The sequence below is a fragment of the Strigops habroptila genome, chromosome 2 (genome assembly GCF_004027225.2).
Source record: "Strigops habroptila isolate Jane chromosome 2, bStrHab1.2.pri, whole genome shotgun sequence".
Lineage (NCBI taxonomy): Eukaryota > Metazoa > Chordata > Aves > Psittaciformes > Psittacidae > Strigops > Strigops habroptila.
Window position 1 is genome coordinate 65,939,086 of NC_044278.2, and position 21,893 is coordinate 65,960,978.

General features: G+C 37.0%; 1 protein-coding gene across 1 annotated transcript in view; it reads left to right on the forward strand.

Moving 5' to 3' along the window:
- Window positions 1–20,986, forward strand: part of FAM155A (family with sequence similarity 155 member A) — a 470,301-nt gene extending 449,315 nt beyond the window's left edge. The window contains exons 2-3 of the mRNA XM_030476850.1: window positions 4,454–4,625; window positions 15,737–20,986. Coding sequence (XP_030332710.1) covers window positions 4,454–4,625; window positions 15,737–16,032 — 468 coding nt within the window. The 3' untranslated portion in view covers window positions 16,033–20,986. The remainder of the gene's footprint in view (window positions 1–4,453; window positions 4,626–15,736) is intronic.
- Window positions 20,987–21,893: the final 907 nt, after the last annotated feature.

The window sequence follows — 21,893 nt, forward strand, 5'->3', positions numbered from 1 at the left end:
TGATACTGTACATATTGTTGGCAGCAGCCACTGGCCCCTTTCTAGGCAAAAAATGTAACCATATTACCTAATACTTCTGTCTGATTGCCTTTCAAGAACAGGAAGAATAACTCTGAGACACTGTCCAACCTCATGTGTGATATGAGACACAGAATACCCTAAAAAGAAACAATATCTGGACTGCTATTCCCCACATAGAGACAAAAATAAGTGTTCTTCCTAATGTCCTGAGAGAAAAAGAGCATACTGTGCTCTTTTATTTTCTCAAAATTCTCCACACACAACCTAGCTTTCTTCCTTTTAAATCTGAATCCATTATTATCGGTATGATTTGACAGGTAAACGCAGTTTAGTGTATGGTTGGTTTATGAAGCGTTTATACCTTGAACTGCCAAAGCTGGTTATTTGTGTTGGGTTCTTGGCATAAAATATTTTTTCTGCTTCCAGACATTGGCTTGAAACTTGTAGAAATAAAATGAATGCAAAATAATGAATTAATCTGCCTAATGAATAATATATTTTTTCATTATATTGTTAATCATTTACAAATATCAAGAAGATTTTTAACATGATCATTCTGGAAGGTATTCATGCATATGAACACAGGTATATGACACCAGCATTGATCAGTGCACATTTTCAAAAGTGGGGGTTTTTTTGGGTTTTTTTTTTTTTGTTTGTTTCCCTACCGAATAAGGTAGTGTAAGTTTAATTTATTTAGGTGAGCAAAATTGCCACTAAACCCAGCCCTTTTGAGACTTTGTAGTTATGCTTCTGTACATGAAAGATGTGCTTATTCTTTTAATGGGTTCAAACTTAAACAGGGGAAGTTTAGATTAGATATAAGGAAGAAGTTCTTTACAGTGAGGGTGGTGAAGCACTGGAATGGGTTGCCCAGGGAGGTTGTGGATGCTCCATCCCTGGCAGTGTTCAAGGCCAGGTTGGACAGAGCCTTGGACCACATGGTTTAGGGCAAGGTGTCCCTGCCCATGGCAGGGGGGTTGGAACTAGATGATCTTAAGGTCGTTTCCAACCCTTACTATTCTATGATTCTATTCTATGATTCTATGATTCTTATGTGATTTCTTTCCAACATAGTGTCTTATCTAATAGCCAGGACCATATCTCTTTCAAATATAAAATGCCTAAAGTTCTGTTGATGATAAAACGATGAGATATTTAGATATATGCAGTTATTTACTGTATGCATGTGGTTGCCATGATGCATCAATAATACGATTTATCTGAGTTTTTTTTCCCTTGTTAAAAAAGTGTAAAAACAAAACCAACAGAAAAACATGTATTTTTACATTCTTTGAGATCAGTCTGTCAGAATTCTATTAGCAACTGTGATTTTTCAAAGGTTTTCATCATCTCCCAAACCAGCTGAAAACAGACGACCATTTTAATTATTTTTCTGTGTTGTATGCATGCAGTAGATAAGGGCTACAAAGATGATCAGAGGGCCGGAGCACCTCTCCTGTGATGACAGACTGAGAGAGTTGTGTTGTTCAGCCTGGAGAAGAAAAGGCTCCAGGGAGACCTTAAAGCAGCCTGCTAGTATCTAAATGGGACCTACAAGAAGTCTGGGAAAGGGCTTTTTATAAGAGCAAGGAGTGATGGGAGAAGGTAATGGCTTTAATCTAAAAAAGAAGAGATTTAGATATAAAGAAGAAGTTCTTTACTGTGAGGTTGGTGAGACACTGGCACAGGTTGCCCAGAGAAGCTGTGGCTGCCCCATCCCTGGCAGTGCTCAAGGCCAGGTTGGACGGGGCTTTGACCAACCTGGTCTGGTGGAAGATGTCCCTGCCTACAGCAGGGGATTGGAACTAGGTGATCTTTAAGGTCCCTTCCAACCCAAACCATTCTATGATTTTATGTTTCTATGAACACATACAAAAGACCTTAATATGTAGCAGAAATTGTACTGAAAATACAAACCAATATGTATTTTCATTTATAGTTTCATGCTGTGTTGTATAGTGTATATTTTAAGATTCTGGAAATCAGTATTTGGAATTTGCTAGGAGGTACAGAATAATTCCATAATTTTGTAAGAATTATGAAATAATGGGGTATAAGAAGACCATCATATCTACTTTTCTATTAAGAAATTTTCTAGAAATTTCAATACATTTCATTTCCAAATCATGGGCTTCTAATATTTAAGCTAAAGAAGTCACCTTTCACTATCTCTGAAATAAAGAAAAACTGCCCTGAATCTACTTACTCAGTTGGGTCAGCTATGGGTCTTATGCAAAGGCTGCTGAGCAGTTAGTGGTATGCACAAATATAAGATCAGTTCTTATTCTTCTGTACTCCCTCTACACATCTACAGAGTGGAAGACAGTAATCTGATTGATAAATAGAAGCAGGTGTACTCATGAGCTCAAATGCAATTTTGAGCCAAAGCTGAAGACTTGTGGAGATAATGCATACGAACTGAGACTGGATACATAAAAATGTTCACAGAAGAAAACATACTGAAATTAAACCTGTGATTGCATTATTTACTTCTGCTCTTCAATAAACATTTATTTTCTGTCTTGCTTAAGTAAATACATGGGTTTGCTCATTTCCTTGTTACAGATATGGTTGCTGTTCAATGCACTTCCTATGAACTAACGTACACTTTCAAATATGATTCACAAACCACCTTACTATTCTTAGATCCATTCTATGAAGAGAACATGTGTGTTCATACTAAACAGGTGTACAGCACTAGTGATCGGGAAGGAACATCTGTGAGTATTTATCTGTTATCAGACACAACATTTCTGTGTCCAACCAGTAGACTATGCTCACTGACTAATTAAAAATAGAAAAACAATTACTTTATTTCTTTATTGTTGCAAGTGTCAATATAGGAACTGAAGCATTAAAAGTATAGTAGGAGATGTAGTCAACACTGGGAAAAGTACTTGCTCTTTAGAAGTTTATTTAAAAGCAAAAAGTACACACATTGCCTAGTCTTCCTTCTCATTAATCATTTACTGTGGATAAGAAAGCTTTGTAAAAAACTGAAATTGAATTTGTAATGAAAAAAAATCATGTTCTACAGAATGCAGTAAGCAAAAGCTGCTATAAAGAGATACTCACAAAACATAGATTAGTGATAAAGGCTTCACTTTATCACCTAGCAACCTTAACCATACCTGCCACCATTGGAAACAAGCGAAGATAAAAAGTTTTGTGATTCTGGGACTAATATATTTAAATTAATTATACAATTGAAGCTACTATTTACACAAATAAAATTATAACTGATGAGATGAAACATGCTGAAATGAAACCAAACTCTCAGCTAGATTGCTCTTTTCAGGTGTCAGGTTTTGAATTTTCAGTCCTTAAAAAATTTTAATCTGTTTCCTTTTTTATTGAAAACAGATCTAGGAAGAAGGAAAATAACCAGTTAACTATATTGCTTTTCAGCCTGTGATAAAGGAAAGGTAGTTGCTAAGATTTTCAGATATTCTGAATGAATACAAAAAGGAAATTTTTCTTGTATAACAACCTAGATAGTAAGTATCTAGCCAGTAAATAATGTACTTCAAAACAGATAAGAGGAAAAAATAGGACACAAGCAAAACTCTCCCTGTACTCAGTCACAAAGTTTTTGCATCACTTTCATAGTCTAGTGTGCAATCTATTTTTGTTTGATCACGTATGAAACTTTTCTGTGTCCAAAAGGCTAGTTTAATCTTTATGACAAACACCACTGCTCAGAAGAAAATAAGCAAAAGAAACTAAAATTTTATGTTTAGTTTGCTTTTCTGTTTAAATGATGATAATAATTATAATAATCACAGATCCTGCAGCCATGATTACACAGCATCAGATGACAGCATCTTTAACATGTTCCTTTTAGTTTCCAAACGTAGACGTTGATCCTCACTGTTGCAGATTTTTCTCCTAGTCTACAGCTGTCAGTGTGCAGGAAACCTGTGTGGTTTAGTGCTGTGGACTGGATAAGGTTTTATCTGAAGGGAAGCAGCACCATCTATTGCAACCTGAAAGCTTAGCTCTAGATGATATAAAGAGCAGAGCTGGCCTGAACCTAGTCTTAAGCTCTTTCTTGCACTTACTTTCAGAATTTTTTCTCAGACCAGCTTCAAATGAGGTTAAGATCTTGGTTTTTTATATGATACAGGGAGAGGGGATTGTGACATGCGTGCATGTGTCTAATAAAAAGGTGCATCTAGGAGACATACCTGTTTACAAACAAAGATAAAATAATAAGCTTAGTCCTGAGTATGTTTTTTGAATGACTTGACTGGAGTTTTCATTTCTGAAGTGGGAGGATAGTCAAAAGATAAGAGTATGTTTCACTCAGGTGATATTCTCTCAAAATTTACTTAGAAGCAGCATTAATGTAGGTGTGCAGTACAGTATGTTCTGATAATGACAGTGCTATTGTCATCCATCTGTACTTCTGGTTCTTCTCTTTTTCCAGACTGTCTACAAAGCCTGGCTCTGTTCCCAGTATTTTGAAGTCACACAGTTTCACTGCAGCAACAGAATTCCTTGCAAGCAATACTGTTTGGAGGTTCAGACGAGGTGTCCCTTTATATTACCAGACAACGATGATGTCATCTATGGAGGACTATCAAGTTTCATCTGTACAGGTATAGTATAGAAAAGCTAATTTCACTTGTTTTCATAAGTCTAAATGTATAGGAGAGTGTGGATAATGTTTCTTCCATTAGCGCTAACTGTGAGAACCTGAAGGTATTCCCTGTCACAAATACAGCTGAGCACACCTCACCTGTCAGAGGTGCTAGGATTTCAGCCCAGATTTAGTAATGCATATTTGTGCTACAGCCTGCCATAGTCATTAACTTTACAAAACAAAATTACTAGAATAAATTGGTTCTGGGTTTTTTTTAATGCTTAATAATTTGGTGGAGGAGTTTTATTGCTCCATATCATGCAGTGCTCAGAGAAAAGAGGCTCTGTGTCATGCAATATTCAGAAAAAAAGGAAAAGGCAAGTCCAGTTTTTAGTATATTCACCTTTGTTCACCTGCCTTCTTAAGTAAAACAAACAAAGATTCTGAGGTGTAGCAATCAAAACTGTGCAGCTCTTCGAAAGTAAATATCTAAGGAAAAGGTCTTTCACTAGCAAAGAATTTTAAGAATTAGTTCTTCACCTGTAAAGAGCTAATCTTTTGGTCTCTTCTAGAGTCTTTTTATATTCTGTGAGTATTTTAATTTTAAAAGGTACTGCTAATGTAGGTCTACACAATGATAAAATGGTTTGGTTCATTTTACATTCCATTCTGCTCAAACACTGTCTCGGAATGATCCGACCAGGGGGGACATGGTAGGCAAGAAGTAGCTTTAGTACGTCTCAGGTGCCTCAGATACTTTTTTCAGGACTGGCTGGGAGACATCCACACAAAACTTCAGCTTGTATTAATGCTATCTGCAGCTTTCTGGTGTCTAGAGTACTACCTGAGAATCTTGAAGATATTTAGGCAACTTATTCCCACTAAATCAGTAAAAAGTCATTTGAACACTTAGATCTTTTGACATCCCTATCCAAATATCTGAAATTAGACATCCTCCATATTAAATTAGGGCTGCACTGGAAACCTTGATACTAAACGAGTTGCCCATGGTAAGCTACTTAAAAACAGAGTTAAAGATAAAACCCCATAAATGTTCTATAACATCTCAGAAGCAGGCACAATGCTTGTGGCAACTCACTTCACTTTATGCCTGTGTTTGGATTTAGGGAGGTTCTGGTAGTCTACTGGACACAACTGAGCAATATTCATCCATATGCAAAAGACAATATAATGAAATGTAATCTGAGTTACAATTTGGTAGTCATCAATAAGTAATGTGCTTAGCATTTCAGTGCATTTCATAAATATGCCTTCCAATATGCACACACCATAAGCAAATGAGTGTTATTTTCCAGTTTAAAATAGGACAGTAAAAGCTGAAGTGAGAAACTTAGGACATTTTTATTTACAACATGTATACAATATGTATGTGCATGTGTGCATGTACATACATGCATGTATATACACACATACACAATGGCAAAGAATAAACAAACAATAAACAAAATCATCTTAGCAATTATTTCAGAAAATCTCTTAGGAAATACATATCCACATCTTAATTTTCCTAGTTTATCTCCAAGTCTGAATTCATTCCTAAGACACACAAAATAGATGACCTTGCAAAGATTACTCAGTCAATGTCTCAGTTTTGGATGAAAAACAGATTTCGAAAAGGATTAAACTCATTTTACTGCAGGTATTAGCAGCATGGCTATCTACGCAATGACTAGAGTCACTGAAGATCTGGTGTAGTCAGTAGAGCTATTTAATTCAGTCTAAGTAGGCATCTGCACCTGGTGAGCTGGCTAGCTCTCTATGCCCTGCTAACAGTACTGGCTGCACTCGTTTGCCGTAGCTGCTATTAGTCACCAAAGTCTTATTGCAGACACTTAAAATCAGGGAAACCCAAATCTCATCTCAGCAGTCCACTGATATTTGGTTGAACGCTTTGTCCTCTCAAGTCAAGACCCTCAGCATCAGCTGAGCAGAGCTCGTGTTCACAGACCCATAGGAATCAGCACGCTGACACTAGGCAGTTGTGTGCAAGAGACAATGCTAAGAAGTACAAGGCTGCAATTCAAACTTTTTCTGGAATACAGGCCCATGGTCAACCTCTGCAGGTCTCTGTAAGAGGACTTCCTCCTGCTAAACAAGATATTAGACTAACAGCTGCTGTGGGACTAAAGAACTACATTTCTCTGCAGCTTAGTGGCAGCAGTACACTGAGTTCAACAGCAGAAAAAATACCTCAGCACAGCTTGTGGCTTGACAGTTAACTTGAATTCCTTTTGCAGAAAAGCAACTGAAAGCAGGTCACCCTTGTCTTGAGGAACCTCTTCTGCTGCACTTTCTGTGAGCTCCTGTTTGGCAGACATGTTCTGAGATTTCTAATTACTAATCCTGCCCTTCCTGGTGTTGGTGAAATTCACTGGCAAAACCCAGAAGAGTCAGGTCAAAGATACATCTATTTGATAGTTAGGTCTTATAGCTGGTTGTCTGCTGTCTCAAATTGACCTAACTTCACTGTGAAGCTGGTCACCATTGAGCTCTGCTACAGGAAACACAGCAGGAGCAAACCTTATGTTCAGGGATTCCTCATGAATGGCATTTTGCCACAGTCTTTTGCTTTTTTAAATTGTTCTTGAATATCCCTGCTGCTCCTGACTCTGATGGTATCCCATGGAGAGAAATGCTACAGGTCCTTTTTTGAAATTTTGACTTATATTTTCAGAGAAATCTAGCAGGAACTGAATTAGGTTATGTTGGTACAATGTTTTTTTTTCCTCCATGAAGCTAATGAAAGACTATCTGGCTAGCTAAGACACACTATTAATTATAAAATAGTTTCTGGAGAAAAAAAAAGGAGCCCCTCTGTTTATAGGATGACTTATCTGAGAAACATCAAGAATTTGTGGATTCTGATGTCCTTTAATCGTGTTTTAGAAGCAACAATTTTATAATAAGGGCTTTCCTTCCTCCTCTCCATGGTAACACACTGTTTCCTCTAAGGTCCAGTAGAGGTTGAGACTAATGGAAAGACAGAAGATCAATTTCTATAAAACATTTCAATACACTGTGAAAAGCAAGCAATAGGAAAAGGGGTACTGGTGATAACTGGTTTTACTTGATGTTGACTACAGCACAGAGTGCAGGATGTGTGAACATTCCATGCCATTTTCCAGTTGCAGGTGGGTAAGAGACTGGTGTGGCTCCATGTCACTGGTGGCACTAGGAGGTGCTGCAGCTGCTGCTGTCTTCCCTCGCCATCCCTCTTCCACCACAGCAGTAGGCAGGGACATGGTGAAATCAGTGGGCACAGAACCCACAAACTTGTGTTTTTTGCTTTTGGGGCAGGATTTTCTCAAGTTTGGAGGCTGTAAAAACAAAGCAAAACAAATCAAAACAAAAAAGTACTGGAGGTTGTAAAAAGAAATAATAACAAAAAGAAATAATAACAAGGACCTTCCTTAGAAGGTTCACATGATGAGAACATGGCATAGGACTGGCTATTTTTAGCCAAGAAATTTTTCAGTTGTTATCTTCGACATCATTTAAAAAAATAAATAAATAAATAAGTAGTTTATACTATGGATTAATATTATACTATGGATTAATAAAGACTTCTTGGAAATTCTTGAGGACTGGTATAACAAGACATATTCTAGCCTGAGAATATCTTACTTGATTACCTGCAACGAAAGTAGGTAGTGGGAAAAGAAGAGGGAATGCAACACTAGTTGTGTATCACAGGAACTTGTCTTTTGTAGAAATGCATGTAAGGATGTGGGACAACTGCATCACAAAAGAAAGTACTTGGGAGATAAATCAAAACAATCAGAATCACAGTTTGGTTCTGATTATGGAAACATGCAGTTAGCCAGAAAAAATTTGTGTTCCACTCTCCTCCCTTTCTTCTAGGAATAGAAGAAAAATATTGGTCTTTCCGTCGGACAGTGTTCTGGAACATATTGTTTTTCATATTCATTAAAATTGAATGGTTGCTTTCAGTTTAGACCTTTGGAGTTTATATCCATATGATTTAAGTTTTATCTAGTGTTTCTGCAGCTCAGATGTCTGGAATTGCCCATGCAAAACAGAAACCTCCTTATTTAAGGGAAATAATAATAGTGTTTAGGCATACATACACACACGTCAGATTACAATGAATGAGTCCCATGCAAAGTTCTCGGTCAAAGTTTTTAATTGCGACTCCTATGAAAATAGTGTCATACCAGAGAGATTGTTTTCTTTCATAGATGTAGTCATCTTTTCCTCTTTTCCCCCAGTGTGAATGGAAGAAGTGGAAGATTTCTTTCACACATGCTCATTGAGTGTGAAAAGAGAGCTGAAAGATGTATGACTCTATGTACAAAGCACTGGAAAGAGACTGGTAATAATTCACAACTCCTGCTTTTCCCATGCCTTCCAAAGTAATGTGGTCCAGCAGCTGGCTTGGGGACTGGTCCAGCCCATGAACTGTTTCTGTTTGGCTTGCTGCCATCTCCCAGTGGAGACAGAGACAGGATACAGAGGGCATAAATGCTTTCTTCACAGACAAAACTATCCATTTAGGCCTGCAGTTTGCTCAACCCAAAAAAAAAAGAGAGCTCAGTTTCCACCTAATGAGCAGCAGAGATGCCTGAAGAGATGACCTCTCCTCACACGTGGCCCTTCCCCAAGCAGCCAGGATATGACATCAACACCAACACTGCAATTGCATCCACATTAGGGATCTAGTTCAGGAGTGTACTTTTGAATCATATCTCCTGTTCATACTTCTTGCTGTTTAACTTGCGCTGGGGAGAGGTCTCGGAGGATTTGAACTGGGTTCCTTTGGATTAAACTAAGCCAGGAGTTGCGCTACTGGAACATACTTGGCATGTCCCAAATGTTAATGAACATTTTGACCTACAGAATTAGACTAGAGCTAGAGTGAGTTAAAAACCCTTAAAATGCTTTTAAAGTTGACACAAGATACTCAGCACCAGCTGTTTCATCCTACATATCTTCTCTTGCCCCAGACTACTTGTTTATATACAGACATAGCCTAATCTGGCTACTGGGAGAACAATCCCAAAACTGCTGTCCATGTGCCAAGTCTGGACCACTTTAGAATGCAGAATTAGAGCTAGCTGTGTTGCTAAGGTCTTTCTTTGTATTGACCAAGATTTACGGCCTCTTGTGCCTTCTGGCACAACAGGGCCATCACCCAGCAGCAAGTATCAGGCAGGAAATCCCAGCCACATGGTCACACTTTTTACTCTTTTTTGTCATGGAATTTAATAGAGCACCTAAGTTCCTCTGTGAAGGAAACAAAGGAAATATAGTGAGCAGCAATAAGGCAGAGATGTGTTGCATTAGCTTCTTCCAAAACCAGCACGGCACTCTGGTACTTCCTAAAAGCAGTGTTATCAGAATGAGCCTTCTGCCGCCAGGAGGAAAATCAAATTTGTCTCCTCTCCTGTGCTGAACGGACTTCTGATGCTTTTCATTGTGGAAGGAGAAAGCAAAGGGACAGAAGAGCTGAGCAGGCAAGTGATTTAGGTGTTTTGACTCACTCATGTTTCCCTTCAGTTCATACTAATTTAGGGTCCTAATTTCATGTGTTCTGATTAACATATCAGTGGCTTGGAATGCATAATGTAAATATTCTCCCATGCATCAATTTTTGGCAAATATCAGCAACATATGCTTATGTGATCCATGCAAAGTAGCACTTCCTCAGAATCTCCTCCTCCTTCAGAGTAAAGAATATTCACCAGAAATTAAACTGTCGGTCATGCTTCTAGCACACACTAATGTTTCTAAGGGCATAGTGAGAATTATTACAGAGAATTCTCACCAACCTGTAGGAGGAGTTTGTTGTTTAACAAAGCTCAACAAAGGTATTGGGAACAATTCTTTAAACTGCAGCTTCCTCTCAAGGGGCAGATGTGTGTCTGGGTTTCACCAGCAGATTTAGCTATAGAGTGTCTATTTCAAAACAGATGCCCTGATTCTAGTGCAATTTGAAAAGCGATTTCCTCGAGAAAATGTGATATGTAGAATGCATCACAGTCTATCTTTTATTTGCAGAACAATTTAAGAAGAGAAAATCTCTGAAGGCAGTCCGCTTTATGTTGTTCTTGGCAAACTCAGGAAAAAAGTATCCAAATTCTTACTCTAAAAATAACTCATAGTTATGTGTCATTTGCCCCCTGCCTACACGTCTTAGTAGGTCCTAAAATACCAAAATACTAAGCTAACACAGACAGCAGGACAAATCCCATTTATGTTTGACAAGCATGGTTTAAATCATTACCGTGGATCTGCTTGCAAGGAAAATCTGACATGGTTTTACAGCAGAATCTGTCAACCTAATAGCTCATCTTTTTGAGTTTAGTGCTTTTCTAGTCTTGAATATTGGGGCTTTCCCATGAATGAGGTCCTATATCATAATAAGTTTATTAGCTGCAAATGTTCTTCTCCTATAAAAACAACCCAGACAATTAACCTATTGATATCCCGGAACTTTCTATGATAGCAGGCTACTTATACATGTATAACTTTTTCCTATCATATCACAGTAGTAAATCTTTTTGATAAAAAATTGTCCATAATAATAGAAACAAAACTGGAAGGGGGTGTGGGGAAAGCCAAATGTTTGCAAGAAGCAAGTTATCTCACCCTTATCCTGTATCTCAGCAGACCTAAAAAGGTTCATTGTATAGCCTTAAGAGTCAGCTATTCATCTATTTTTCTGACTTGCAGCAGCTCAGTCAGTTTTATAGTGATAATACTGATTTACAGCAGCAGGAGGAATTTGGTCCTTTACATATTTCAGGGGGAAAAAAAATCCATGCATGGTGAAGAAACACAATGTATTTTTCTTAAATATGGACACATACAAATGGGAAAATGTTCAAGAGGCAACTATCCAAAATAACCAACATATAGTGTTAAAAAAACAAACAAACAAACAACCTGCAGCAACCCAGATCTCCTTCAACAGTTAGAGTAGAGTTTGAAATGGAAATTAGCCTTTTCAAAAGAGCCGAACAGCCTTATTCACCAGTTTAAGAATAATCTGCTTGACTAAAGGATAATTTATTTATCTTTAAACCTTCTCGTATATTTCATTTTATTACTTTTTATAATATGAAGGGTATAAAATACATGTCTAAACAGAAGCATCATAATGTGTCTCTTAGAAATTGAGAGGACCATCTGGATAAGACCAAAGAGTGCTGACTTCCAGATCAGGTGTAAGCAAGCAGTGAAATCTAGTCATATAATATCTAATGTGTTCTTTCGCGTTCTGTAGTTGGAAAATGTTAATATTGAAATCTCAGAAATAATTCCTCAGAAGGAGAAATATCAGGCGGATTATTTGCATTCACTGATACAGTGATGTCACTGCTGGATGGATCACTTTTGGCAGACATTATTTACTTTGGGCTTCACAATAAAATGAAGTATTCAAAACTTCTGGTATACCACATCCACTTATCTGGTTTCTTCTAGTTCATGGTATTTTCTTCAAGCACAAGAAGCTTGGTATGCCTCTCAAAATAATCAGAATTCTATGTTAGAAAGAACCACAGTTTAGAGTTCTAGAGAAAGAAAATGGGGGAAAACCATAATATACCATAAGATCTATTTTATTTCTGTGGCTTTCTAAAATACTTACCCAGCAATGACAACAAATACATCAACTAGACCAGTTTTCAGACCAGTTTGCTTTGATGCAGAATACTGCGGCTCCATAGCTGTTTCTGTACCAAAGAAAACAAGAAGCAGGCCAAGACAGACCAGCTGCTACCGATACAGATCCAGCTACAAGCATGGCACATCCTGATAGTGTTGGGGTGAAATGTGGAAATGCAACCACCTCTTTTGCATGCTGCTTCCTGTGCAAAAGAAATGAAAGTGCTCAGGCAGAAACTACAGCGTTCCTCTAATTAGATGGTGATCTGGCTATCTGGCTGATCAGCAGACAATGCATGCATAGATGGTCTTTTGTTTTTAATTCTTCTATAAGAGCTTATTTGCAGTTCGCTGATTTTCCCCCAAAGCTATTTCCGCACAAAGTGAACATGATGCTCCTGCTGTCACTCCTTTTTCTTTCAGTATGATTCAGCTGAGCAGAATACATGGGATTTATCTGCAGTCATGTCTCCATTAACATAATCTCAGTCAAATGAGTAGCCCTAATTCTTTCATCAGCATTAGTAGCACACATTCCCTACAGATATAACTGCTGTGCTGATCATCAAAATGTTATCTGCATGTGAAAAAACTATCTATCTGGTTAAAAAGCAAAGAGATAGCTTTTACATGACCTTGATAGCATATCTGCCTGAAGAATGGTTTAATACCAAAAAGTATCCCGGCAAATTCTATATCCTTGGTTAAGATCAACATCCAAGAACCTCCACATGGACTAAGTTTTCTGCTGGTGAAATATGGGTGAGTGCTGGGAAAAGTTGGGAAATGGAGATCCAGAGCTGAGAGTTCTAAGTGAAAAGGGAAAAGCAAAGTAATTTTGAGCCAGTAACAGTTGGTAAGTCAGTCTCAGAAATACAATTTCTGAACATCCAAGTAATACAGAGTAATGATGTCTACAAAATGAACTATAAAGACGGAAAAGGAAGAGGAAAGCCTTGGTGGTTTGGTGGGTAAAGACAATACCCTTTTGATTTCTTATCCCAAACTCTGTACTCATATAAAATGTTTTGATAGAACCCTAGAAAAAAAACTAGGTTTTTTTTCTGCTTGTTTTTCCAAGGCTGATGTAGCCAGCTTTCCAGGGTTTCTGGTAAGCCACAGGTTTGTAACTCTTTGACTGAGTAGACTGGTTAGATCCAAGGGGCCAAAACTGATTATTGTGGCTTCAAACAACTACGTGGTGAAGCACAATCATGAGGTTTTATTATCTCAGTGCAAAAGCTCTGACTGAATTTATATAAATGTTCTGCAACTGTCATATGAATAGTGGCTCTGTAGTTAATTGATCATTAAATATGTAACTGCAATTTCAAAACCTAAATTCAATTGCTGAATTGAAATAAAAAGGAAATGTAATTTTGCATCAAGGAACAAGTTCAATGCAGCTTTGGATGTGGAGTTGTCTTCAATTTATTTATAATTCAGTAAGTGCATATGAACTATTTAAATACTTTTTGATTGCCAGCTTGTATATATAGGCTTTAATTTCAAAGGAAGTCTGGGTTTTGCTATAACAAGACAGGCAGGAAATATAGTCTGAATAGTAAACAAACCTCAGTGGGATCAAAGCATTAACCATTCTCTGTGTCTCTTCAATTACCACTAAGAGTTTGAGCTACTGCAGTCACAGAACAGATCATATAATTACCTGCTTTAGGAGGCACTTCTTGTATGTTACCATGTTTAAAAACACACTTATGCATGCAAACACCAAAAGATGGGTCTCAGAAAATATGATGTTAGCAGTAAGACTGCTTTATTATACTTGTAATAAACAACTGTCCACAAGTTCCAAAATGCAAAACAATCTCTTAAATAACATGAAGTACATTCAGTGGTGATCTGAGAGAGAACAAATAATTTTCAAGTGCTGGTACTCTGCCTTAGGTATCTGACTGCATAGATACAAAAAAATGGCCTGGTTAGGCTTACAAAGTAAACCCTGACTTTACAGAAAATCAGACAAGCTGTTGTCATTCCTGTATCTTTAAAAACTTGATTGAATTAAAAAGTAAATGTAACTTTACTTGGATAACATGTAACATAGTAGAGCATTGTATCAGCTATATAAAAGAGTGCCAGTTTAGGTTTAATCTGCATTTTAACATGCTCAGCATACCCAATGCACTTTATTGTTTAGTTGCAGATCCATAATATAGAAGTAAGAACAAAAGAGTTCAGTTTTGTCTTATTTTAAGGTGTGCTGCTTTTTTTTACAGGTTATTCACAAAATACAAACAGTCTGATGCCTGGACCTAAGGATGCTATACCTAAACTTGTAGACATTGCTTTTTGAAAGTAATATCATCGCTGTGATACTTTGCACAAAATGTAATTCTTGTTCCAAGAAGTAAAGTTAATTTATAAATTATAACAATTATGTGGCTACTTTCAAAATCTTTATCCTAATATTTCAACACAGATAGGATTCTTGTCTAGTGAAACCTAGCACTACCATAGAGTAATTATTTACTGCAAAATTTATTCTATGATTAATGGAGAAAAGGTATTTGTCCTTTCCAACCCTAACTATTCTATGATTCTATGATTCTTGCATTTGACTATTAATTAAACAGCCTAATTAAGTTCCTGTAATTTAGTAGAAAAGAATATATGTGGCAAGCAAATGGAATACTCTGGTTATCTTACTCTCCTATATAGTAATGCAGACAACATTGACAATTTCCAAAAAGACAGTTGCATCTTTTGGAAATGACAGAATTTGCCTAACTGTTCAAAAATTCATAATCAGATCAGGCTGAGTAACTCAGTAAAGTTCCAAAGGCAGAAATGGCCTAGATGTATAGTCAGAAATATCAAGCAATCTGATTGCTGCATGGCAGGGAAAGATTGTTCTCGCCTCTGAGATATGCTGAAAAGAATAATCTTGCCGGAGGACCTCACTGAGGTAGGGTAAAGAAGCAGACTCTGAACAGTTCTGTTTGAAGCTGTTCCTGTGAAGCTGTTTGATCTGTATTGGCTTGACAATCAATATTGTCAATATTGTAGGTGTATCAATTATTTGTTATTTAATGCCTATCTTTATGCACAGTAATATTGTTAGTATGTTCTCACAAACTGAGGAATAATTTCAAGATCCTTTCAAGTTTTGTAGAAATGTCTGGTTTGATTAATTGTTACTTCCCAAAAAGGAAGAATTCAAATATCTTTATAATTCAAACATCAATAATTACTTTTTAATGTCGTTTCTTTACACAACCATGCTCAATGTCATACTTCTGTTAAATGATCTTTTGATGCTGCTTCCTGTTAGACAATGCATATCCCTTCAACAACTGTAATTATGCAAAATGGCCAGTGTTCTGAGGGCCTCAGGCTCTCCCGAAGATGTGGATTTCTTTGTTTAGACTAAGCTATTGACTGTTCCTTTGCGCTACCAACTTCTGCCAGTCTTTCTGTGCCTGATGGTTATTTTTTCTGATGTTTACTCTGCAGGGCTCTATGAAAACTATCCAACCAATGCAGAACCAGAATGCTGTGATGTCAGATGGGGACTATTATCAGATCATCAATCCAAAGGGACTATAAAAACAAGTGGCTCAACAATGTGTCGCAGGACATCACTCACAGTTTCATCAGCATCAAGACTGTGTAACAGCAGACTTAAACTGTGTGTTCTTGTATTAATGCTCTTACATACAGTACTTACAGTCTCAGCAGCACAGAACTCAACGGGACTGGGCTTTGGAGGCATAACAACTTTGGAAGATAATTCCACCAGTGAGGAATAAAAGAAAGGATTCATCTTATATGATAGAAACAAAACAGGCCCAAATGACTTCAGTCAAAAATAGCGAGGACTGAGTGCTTTACCCTCAGATCTCTTCTTGAATGACCTTTTGGGTAAAATGAGAAGAATGGGCCACTACCCAAACAACAAGGACACATGAACACAGCTTTTTATTGACTAAAAGGCTGTATGGTGACTTAAATTTCTCACACCATTTTATACACTGTGTTTTAATGTTTGGAGTTTCTTTTTTTGTTTGTTTTTTGCACTTGTTAATACAGGATTTTATTTTTTGGGACGGTTTCTCAAAGCTAAATTAAGTCTTTTCTCTGTCAATATATTTCTAGTCATTGTGTGTGTTCATCTGGTAGTTCTGTCTTTTATGTCCTGTCAGTTTCTATTAGAGGAATGACTGCTATGATTCCATGACATAGCAAAAAAAAAAAAAAAAAAAAAAAAAAAAAAAAAAAAACCCCTACAAAACAAGAAAAAAACCCACAAAAAGAACAACAAAACAAAATTTAACAAAAAATAAAAATAAAAAAAATAAAGAAAAAAAGCAACCACAGAAAACCCCAAAACAACCTAACTGTCCTCTTACCCATGGGAACCATTCATCTCCTTTCCCCTTCCCGTCTTCTGTCACAGACAACACAGATTTCTTCTGTCTGTGTAATCACAATGAATGGGTACACAATTCCAGTGTGCCTCTGCCACTGTTGCACAAACCAGTTGACTGAGCAAACCCAAAAGGAGCATGAAGGGGGTTCCTTTTAGTTGAACAAACAAGTGCTCTCCTTAAAAGGTGGGATCGGACAGTTAAAAAGTGTAAAGAAATGTATAACAAACTGTTGCTCCAATACCTGTTTTGAAGAAGTCCAGTCCTTTCTCACTGGTCAGTTGAACAGGAGCAGCCTTTTTTAGATATGCTATGTAAAACCAGTTATGCTCAGCAAGTTGAGTAGTTGGGAAGCCTTCATATTGGAGGTGAAGGATTGGCATTCATTGTGAATTACGTTTTGAGTTCTCCTGCTGTCATATAACCAGCAGCTTTCATATGGAATGGGAGCAAAGAGCTTCCAAAATCCAAGTCTTTCTGTCTCAAAAAAGTTACACTAGAAGCCTTTGAGCATCTACAATACAAAGTATCTCTTAGGTTTTGATTCCATTGTTTTTCTAAAATCTACATGTTGTGGAAAGTTAATCTAGTTATTAAGGGCACACAAGAATGTGTTAGCACAGATAAAGAAACTATTTTTTTTTTAAATATATAGACAACTGTTTTCATAAATGTGCAATAAAACCAGTAAAGGTATACTAGGATATGAGTAGTCAAGAGAAAAGATTGTAATATGATTGCTGATTTTTCATTGTTTGGGGCGGTCTTTAATTTGTTTACTTTTAGTTTTGTGAGAACATTTCACCTGCTGAGTGTATGAGAATTTGCTTTTTAAAAAGGCTTTTTAGAGTTTACAGTAGAATCAATGGAAGGAAAAGTTAATAAGGGCTGTTTTTAAAAACTTTACATTCCTTCCTATTCTCTAACTACACTTGGGAAGTGCACTTTAGAGATGTTTGCTGTGTAGCTGGGAGATGAAGGAAAACTATAGAGAATGTTCTCTTAGGAAATAAAATATAGTTACCTACTTTCTAGCTATGAAATACCCCTTGATAAATATTAACGTTGTAAGAACATTTAATCACTGGTGCATAATGCTTTTTTGTATACTCTTTATGGTCTGTTAAATTCTGGAGAAAAACAAAAAGATAACCATGCTGCTTAAGCGGTTCAAGATGCACATGTTAAGCTGCGAAAGCTCAAATGTTTTGCAAAAGTATTTGTTTTGATAGTGTTTTACTACAACCTGGACTGAGAAGCCTAAAATGACCTGTGCAAATATGACGACAACAAAAAGCACCAGCTAACGCAAAATTCTTCAGCACTGGTTTGTTTCTATAATTCCTCCCTTCCCTTCCTTGCACATGCTATATTTTGTTCAATAAAACATGGTGCTTTTTAGTTATTTTATTTTCTGTTAGAGGCATACGTATTAATTATATTGAATTGATGTAAAATTGGGGAAAAATGTAGAAATGAAAATGAAAAAGCCTTAACTAATGGTAGAATGTAGACTTTTGAAAGGACAGAGATGTTATTGAAAAGTGATGGAGCAATAACTGGGCAGTGCTCTGGTACTGTACAACAGCTGATGAGTCACACTACTGGGAAAGCTCTTACTAGGTGAGCTCTTGTTCAACTGACCTCTTAATTCTAGTAAGTGTACATGGTCAGTAAACAGTTTGTTATAACCTTTATCTACCTCTGCTGTGCAAAGGCCATCCAACATCCATTTTTGTTATGTTTCTCATTTTTTTGTTCACACTGTTACTCACCGTCATCTATTTTTACACTGTACCGATACAGTAGAAAGTCTGGTTCGTCCCGATTGAATTGGCACATGAAGAGTTATTATTTCTGTTTTGCCTCATGGCAAATTATAGAGTGCTATCTTTAAGACATTTTCTTTCTTCTCTCCTGCTCTTTTTCATCCTTCATCCCTTATTTTTCTGTTAAAATGTTTTCAAGTGGTGTCAGTGAAAAATACAACTCCTCCACTGCTAGGCTACACTTAGTCACGCATCACACAATATGAGAGACATAAGGAAAAACAGTGACAACATCGTCACATGCAAAAGTAGCCAAATTAAACTGTGGCAAAATGAAGCAGAAAACAATTACAGACTTTCAATTATTACACAAGTACAAGATGTAATAAACTCCTCTCCCTCTCCCCACCTGGAGTTAATGCCTGCAGTTCAATGGTCTGTGAATTTTCTCTGTCATCTTTTTGAGGTCTATTTCTTTAATTTTTTGAAACAAAGAGTCATGTTGCAGAGGTGACTACTGCTGAGGAATCTGTTGCCATTTTCACTCCAGCAGTGTGGTATGCAGCTTCTCTTGGTGGCAACTGGGACATCAGGAGTAGACAAGGACTATTCTATGAAGTTAAGCAACACGTAATCATGTATGATGCAAAATTCCATTCCATCCATTCCTCATTCGTAATAGTTTTCCTGGCACAAGCCTAAGCATGCTTGATATTGTGCACATATTACTTTTTTTCCAGAATAAATTTGCATCTTGCCACTGCTATAAGTGCCATTTTGTTCCATTTCTCCTTGTACTGTATGCCTAATACATACATGATAAAGAGCTGGCTTAACAAAGAAGTAATACTAAAATGTTTCTGCAAATGACTGATGAGAAGAAAAAGGAAAAATAGAATATTTATTTTATGATCATATGGAAGAGAGAAATTTCCCGTGTCTTTTATCGTCTTATTTTCTGCAATAGGGAAAATCCAGATTTTGTGCAATATGTTAATACTGCTAAGCCAAATGTCATATAACATAACCAGAGCTATATGTTATACCTTATTGCATTTGCATTTGGTAATACATTATATTGATGTTTTTCTTTCATTAAAGAGACAATATCTTTTTTTTGGAAAATATAGCAGATGAAGGCTGTCCTTCTGCATGTCATCATTTGAAGACAATACCCAACAAATCTTTAGAATGAAGTTTTAGTTCTATAAATGATGAAACCAAGCCATCAGCTGCCAAAGAATCTGTGGAACAATAGATACAAACCAAACATAGACTTTCAAGAAATTCCTTCTCAAGGGTTAAAAATAATGTTATTCTAAGTGATTAAAGAGGAAAGAATGAGAGCTGTATTTCAAAGAGCAGAGATGTCAGGTTTCATTTGGTACACAATGTGGCACTCTGCTTATATAGTTACACTCTTCTATTAAAAAGTAAGGTACAAGGATATTGTCTTTTGCTCTCTCTGTATTTGTTATGATAATGGATGTCCTTTTTGTAAGCCTTGCCTCTCTGCACAGAAGATATCTGTGTATTGTGAGAGCTGAAGACAGCTTATGTATATGCACACAAATTTACACAGTGAAACCTGTCTTAAGCGACTATCCAAAGCACAAGCAAAACTCACTTGGGGGGTAAAGGTAGCTTTAAGGAAAGAAACAAATTTGTCTTAAGAAATTTCAGGATTTTTCCTTATTGCAGCTTTCACTGTATCATCAGTGCCACTGCTCTGTGATGAGCCCTGCACAGGCAGGCTTCGAGCTAGGCTCAGGGGCATGTTGACTTCAGCGGGCCTCGATACAGGTACAGGCACAGGCACGCATCCACAACAAATTCACTGTAGCACATAGGTCTCAATTTGTTGTCCCGTAGTCTTTACTCAGGAATTGCTCATGAGCATAGTGCATCAACAGAGGATCACTGGGGTCAGCCCTAGCCAGCTGAGTCTTAACAAGAAACTGGTGATGGCATATTAATGGTGAATGGTTCTGTTTTATTGTTATTGTCTACTAGTATATTAGTTTGGTGAAGGAGTGGTTTCAAACTTTAGCTAAGAACACAGAGGACAAATTAACAGAAACCTCATCATTGCAGAAATGAAATTCAATAGCCTTTCTGAGGTAAAAAGAGGCTCTGTTGTCTGTCAACAGCTGGCAGGAAAAAGCATCATTTTAGAAAAGCTTGGGAAAATAATATCTTCAGTTCTGAGTATGATAGTCCTCATTAAAACTAGATTTTTGGATAGCAAAGAGGACTGAAGCTCATACCATCTCAGTTGAGGGATTTAATTTGCCAACATGTTCTGCAAAAACTCTGAGCAATTCAGTTTACTGAACACCTCTAAGTTTTCCAGTATTTTCCAGCATTTTTTAAATGTTAACAAACTTGATCTATCCCTGGAGGAAGAATAAGAAAGAGGGAACTACTATGAGTGATGAAACTAAAACAAAAAACAAAATAGATCTGGGCCAAAATCCATCTGAGAAACAATCTATACTTCTTCAAAATATATCAGAGATGCAAAAAAGAAAAAAAAAAAAAAGTAGATGTAGATCTAAATAGAAATAGCTCCATTTCAAAAGAGTAACACAAATATATGTTGTCCACAATTACTACAAATACAGCATACTGTAGAGTAAAAATACCAAAGGATAAGACCTATAAAATAAATATGGCAAAATTATTGTATTTATATTTCTTACTATGGAGTGTGAACTTCCAGGTAGAATTTCAGCACCAGAAATATATTTTGTAATATAAAAAGTAGAAAATTTGGGAGAAAGAGGTATATTTGGTTATTCGTTCCACCATCCTGACTCCTATAAGCTTAATTATGATCCTTCTGAACTTTTCATTCAAATCCTTGACTTTCACAGTAAGTTCCCAGCACAGACCCCATCCTGGCAGTTCCAGCAAGTGTACAGGAGTAGTACAGGAGGTCTCAGTCATGGGTCCTAAGGGAAAGCCTCTGTTCAAAGCGCAGACTAAACTTCAGCGCTTCAGTCCAATCTCTAGTCTCTCATTCTCCTAACGCTGCATTCGTCTCTTGGACATACACAAAGTGATTCAATTTCCTCTTCAGAGGGGAATGTGCTTGCCCTGTTCACACCTTCAGTCTCAGTCAGGCCCCAGTGCAAAGGTCAGAGTAACCAACAGTGTGCTTTAAACGCAGTAGATGCACTGAATTCCTCAAACTGAGGTAGGATTAAAATGATAGGCATGCTTTTAACCAACCCTCTGAGTAAGGTTGAAGATTTTACCAGCTGTGTATATCTTCATTTCTCACATGGACTATCTCAGCAGAAGAGACAAGAGGTTTGACAACAATTTGCTGTCAAACTCTCTCTGTGGCAGTTCAGACATTACCCTTCCACCTGCCCACCCGTACGATATTGCCAGGATGTATTGTCTCAGAGTATGATAAACAGAAAAGAGGATGTGAGGTCCCACTGCAGTGCAAAATGAGGGGCAACT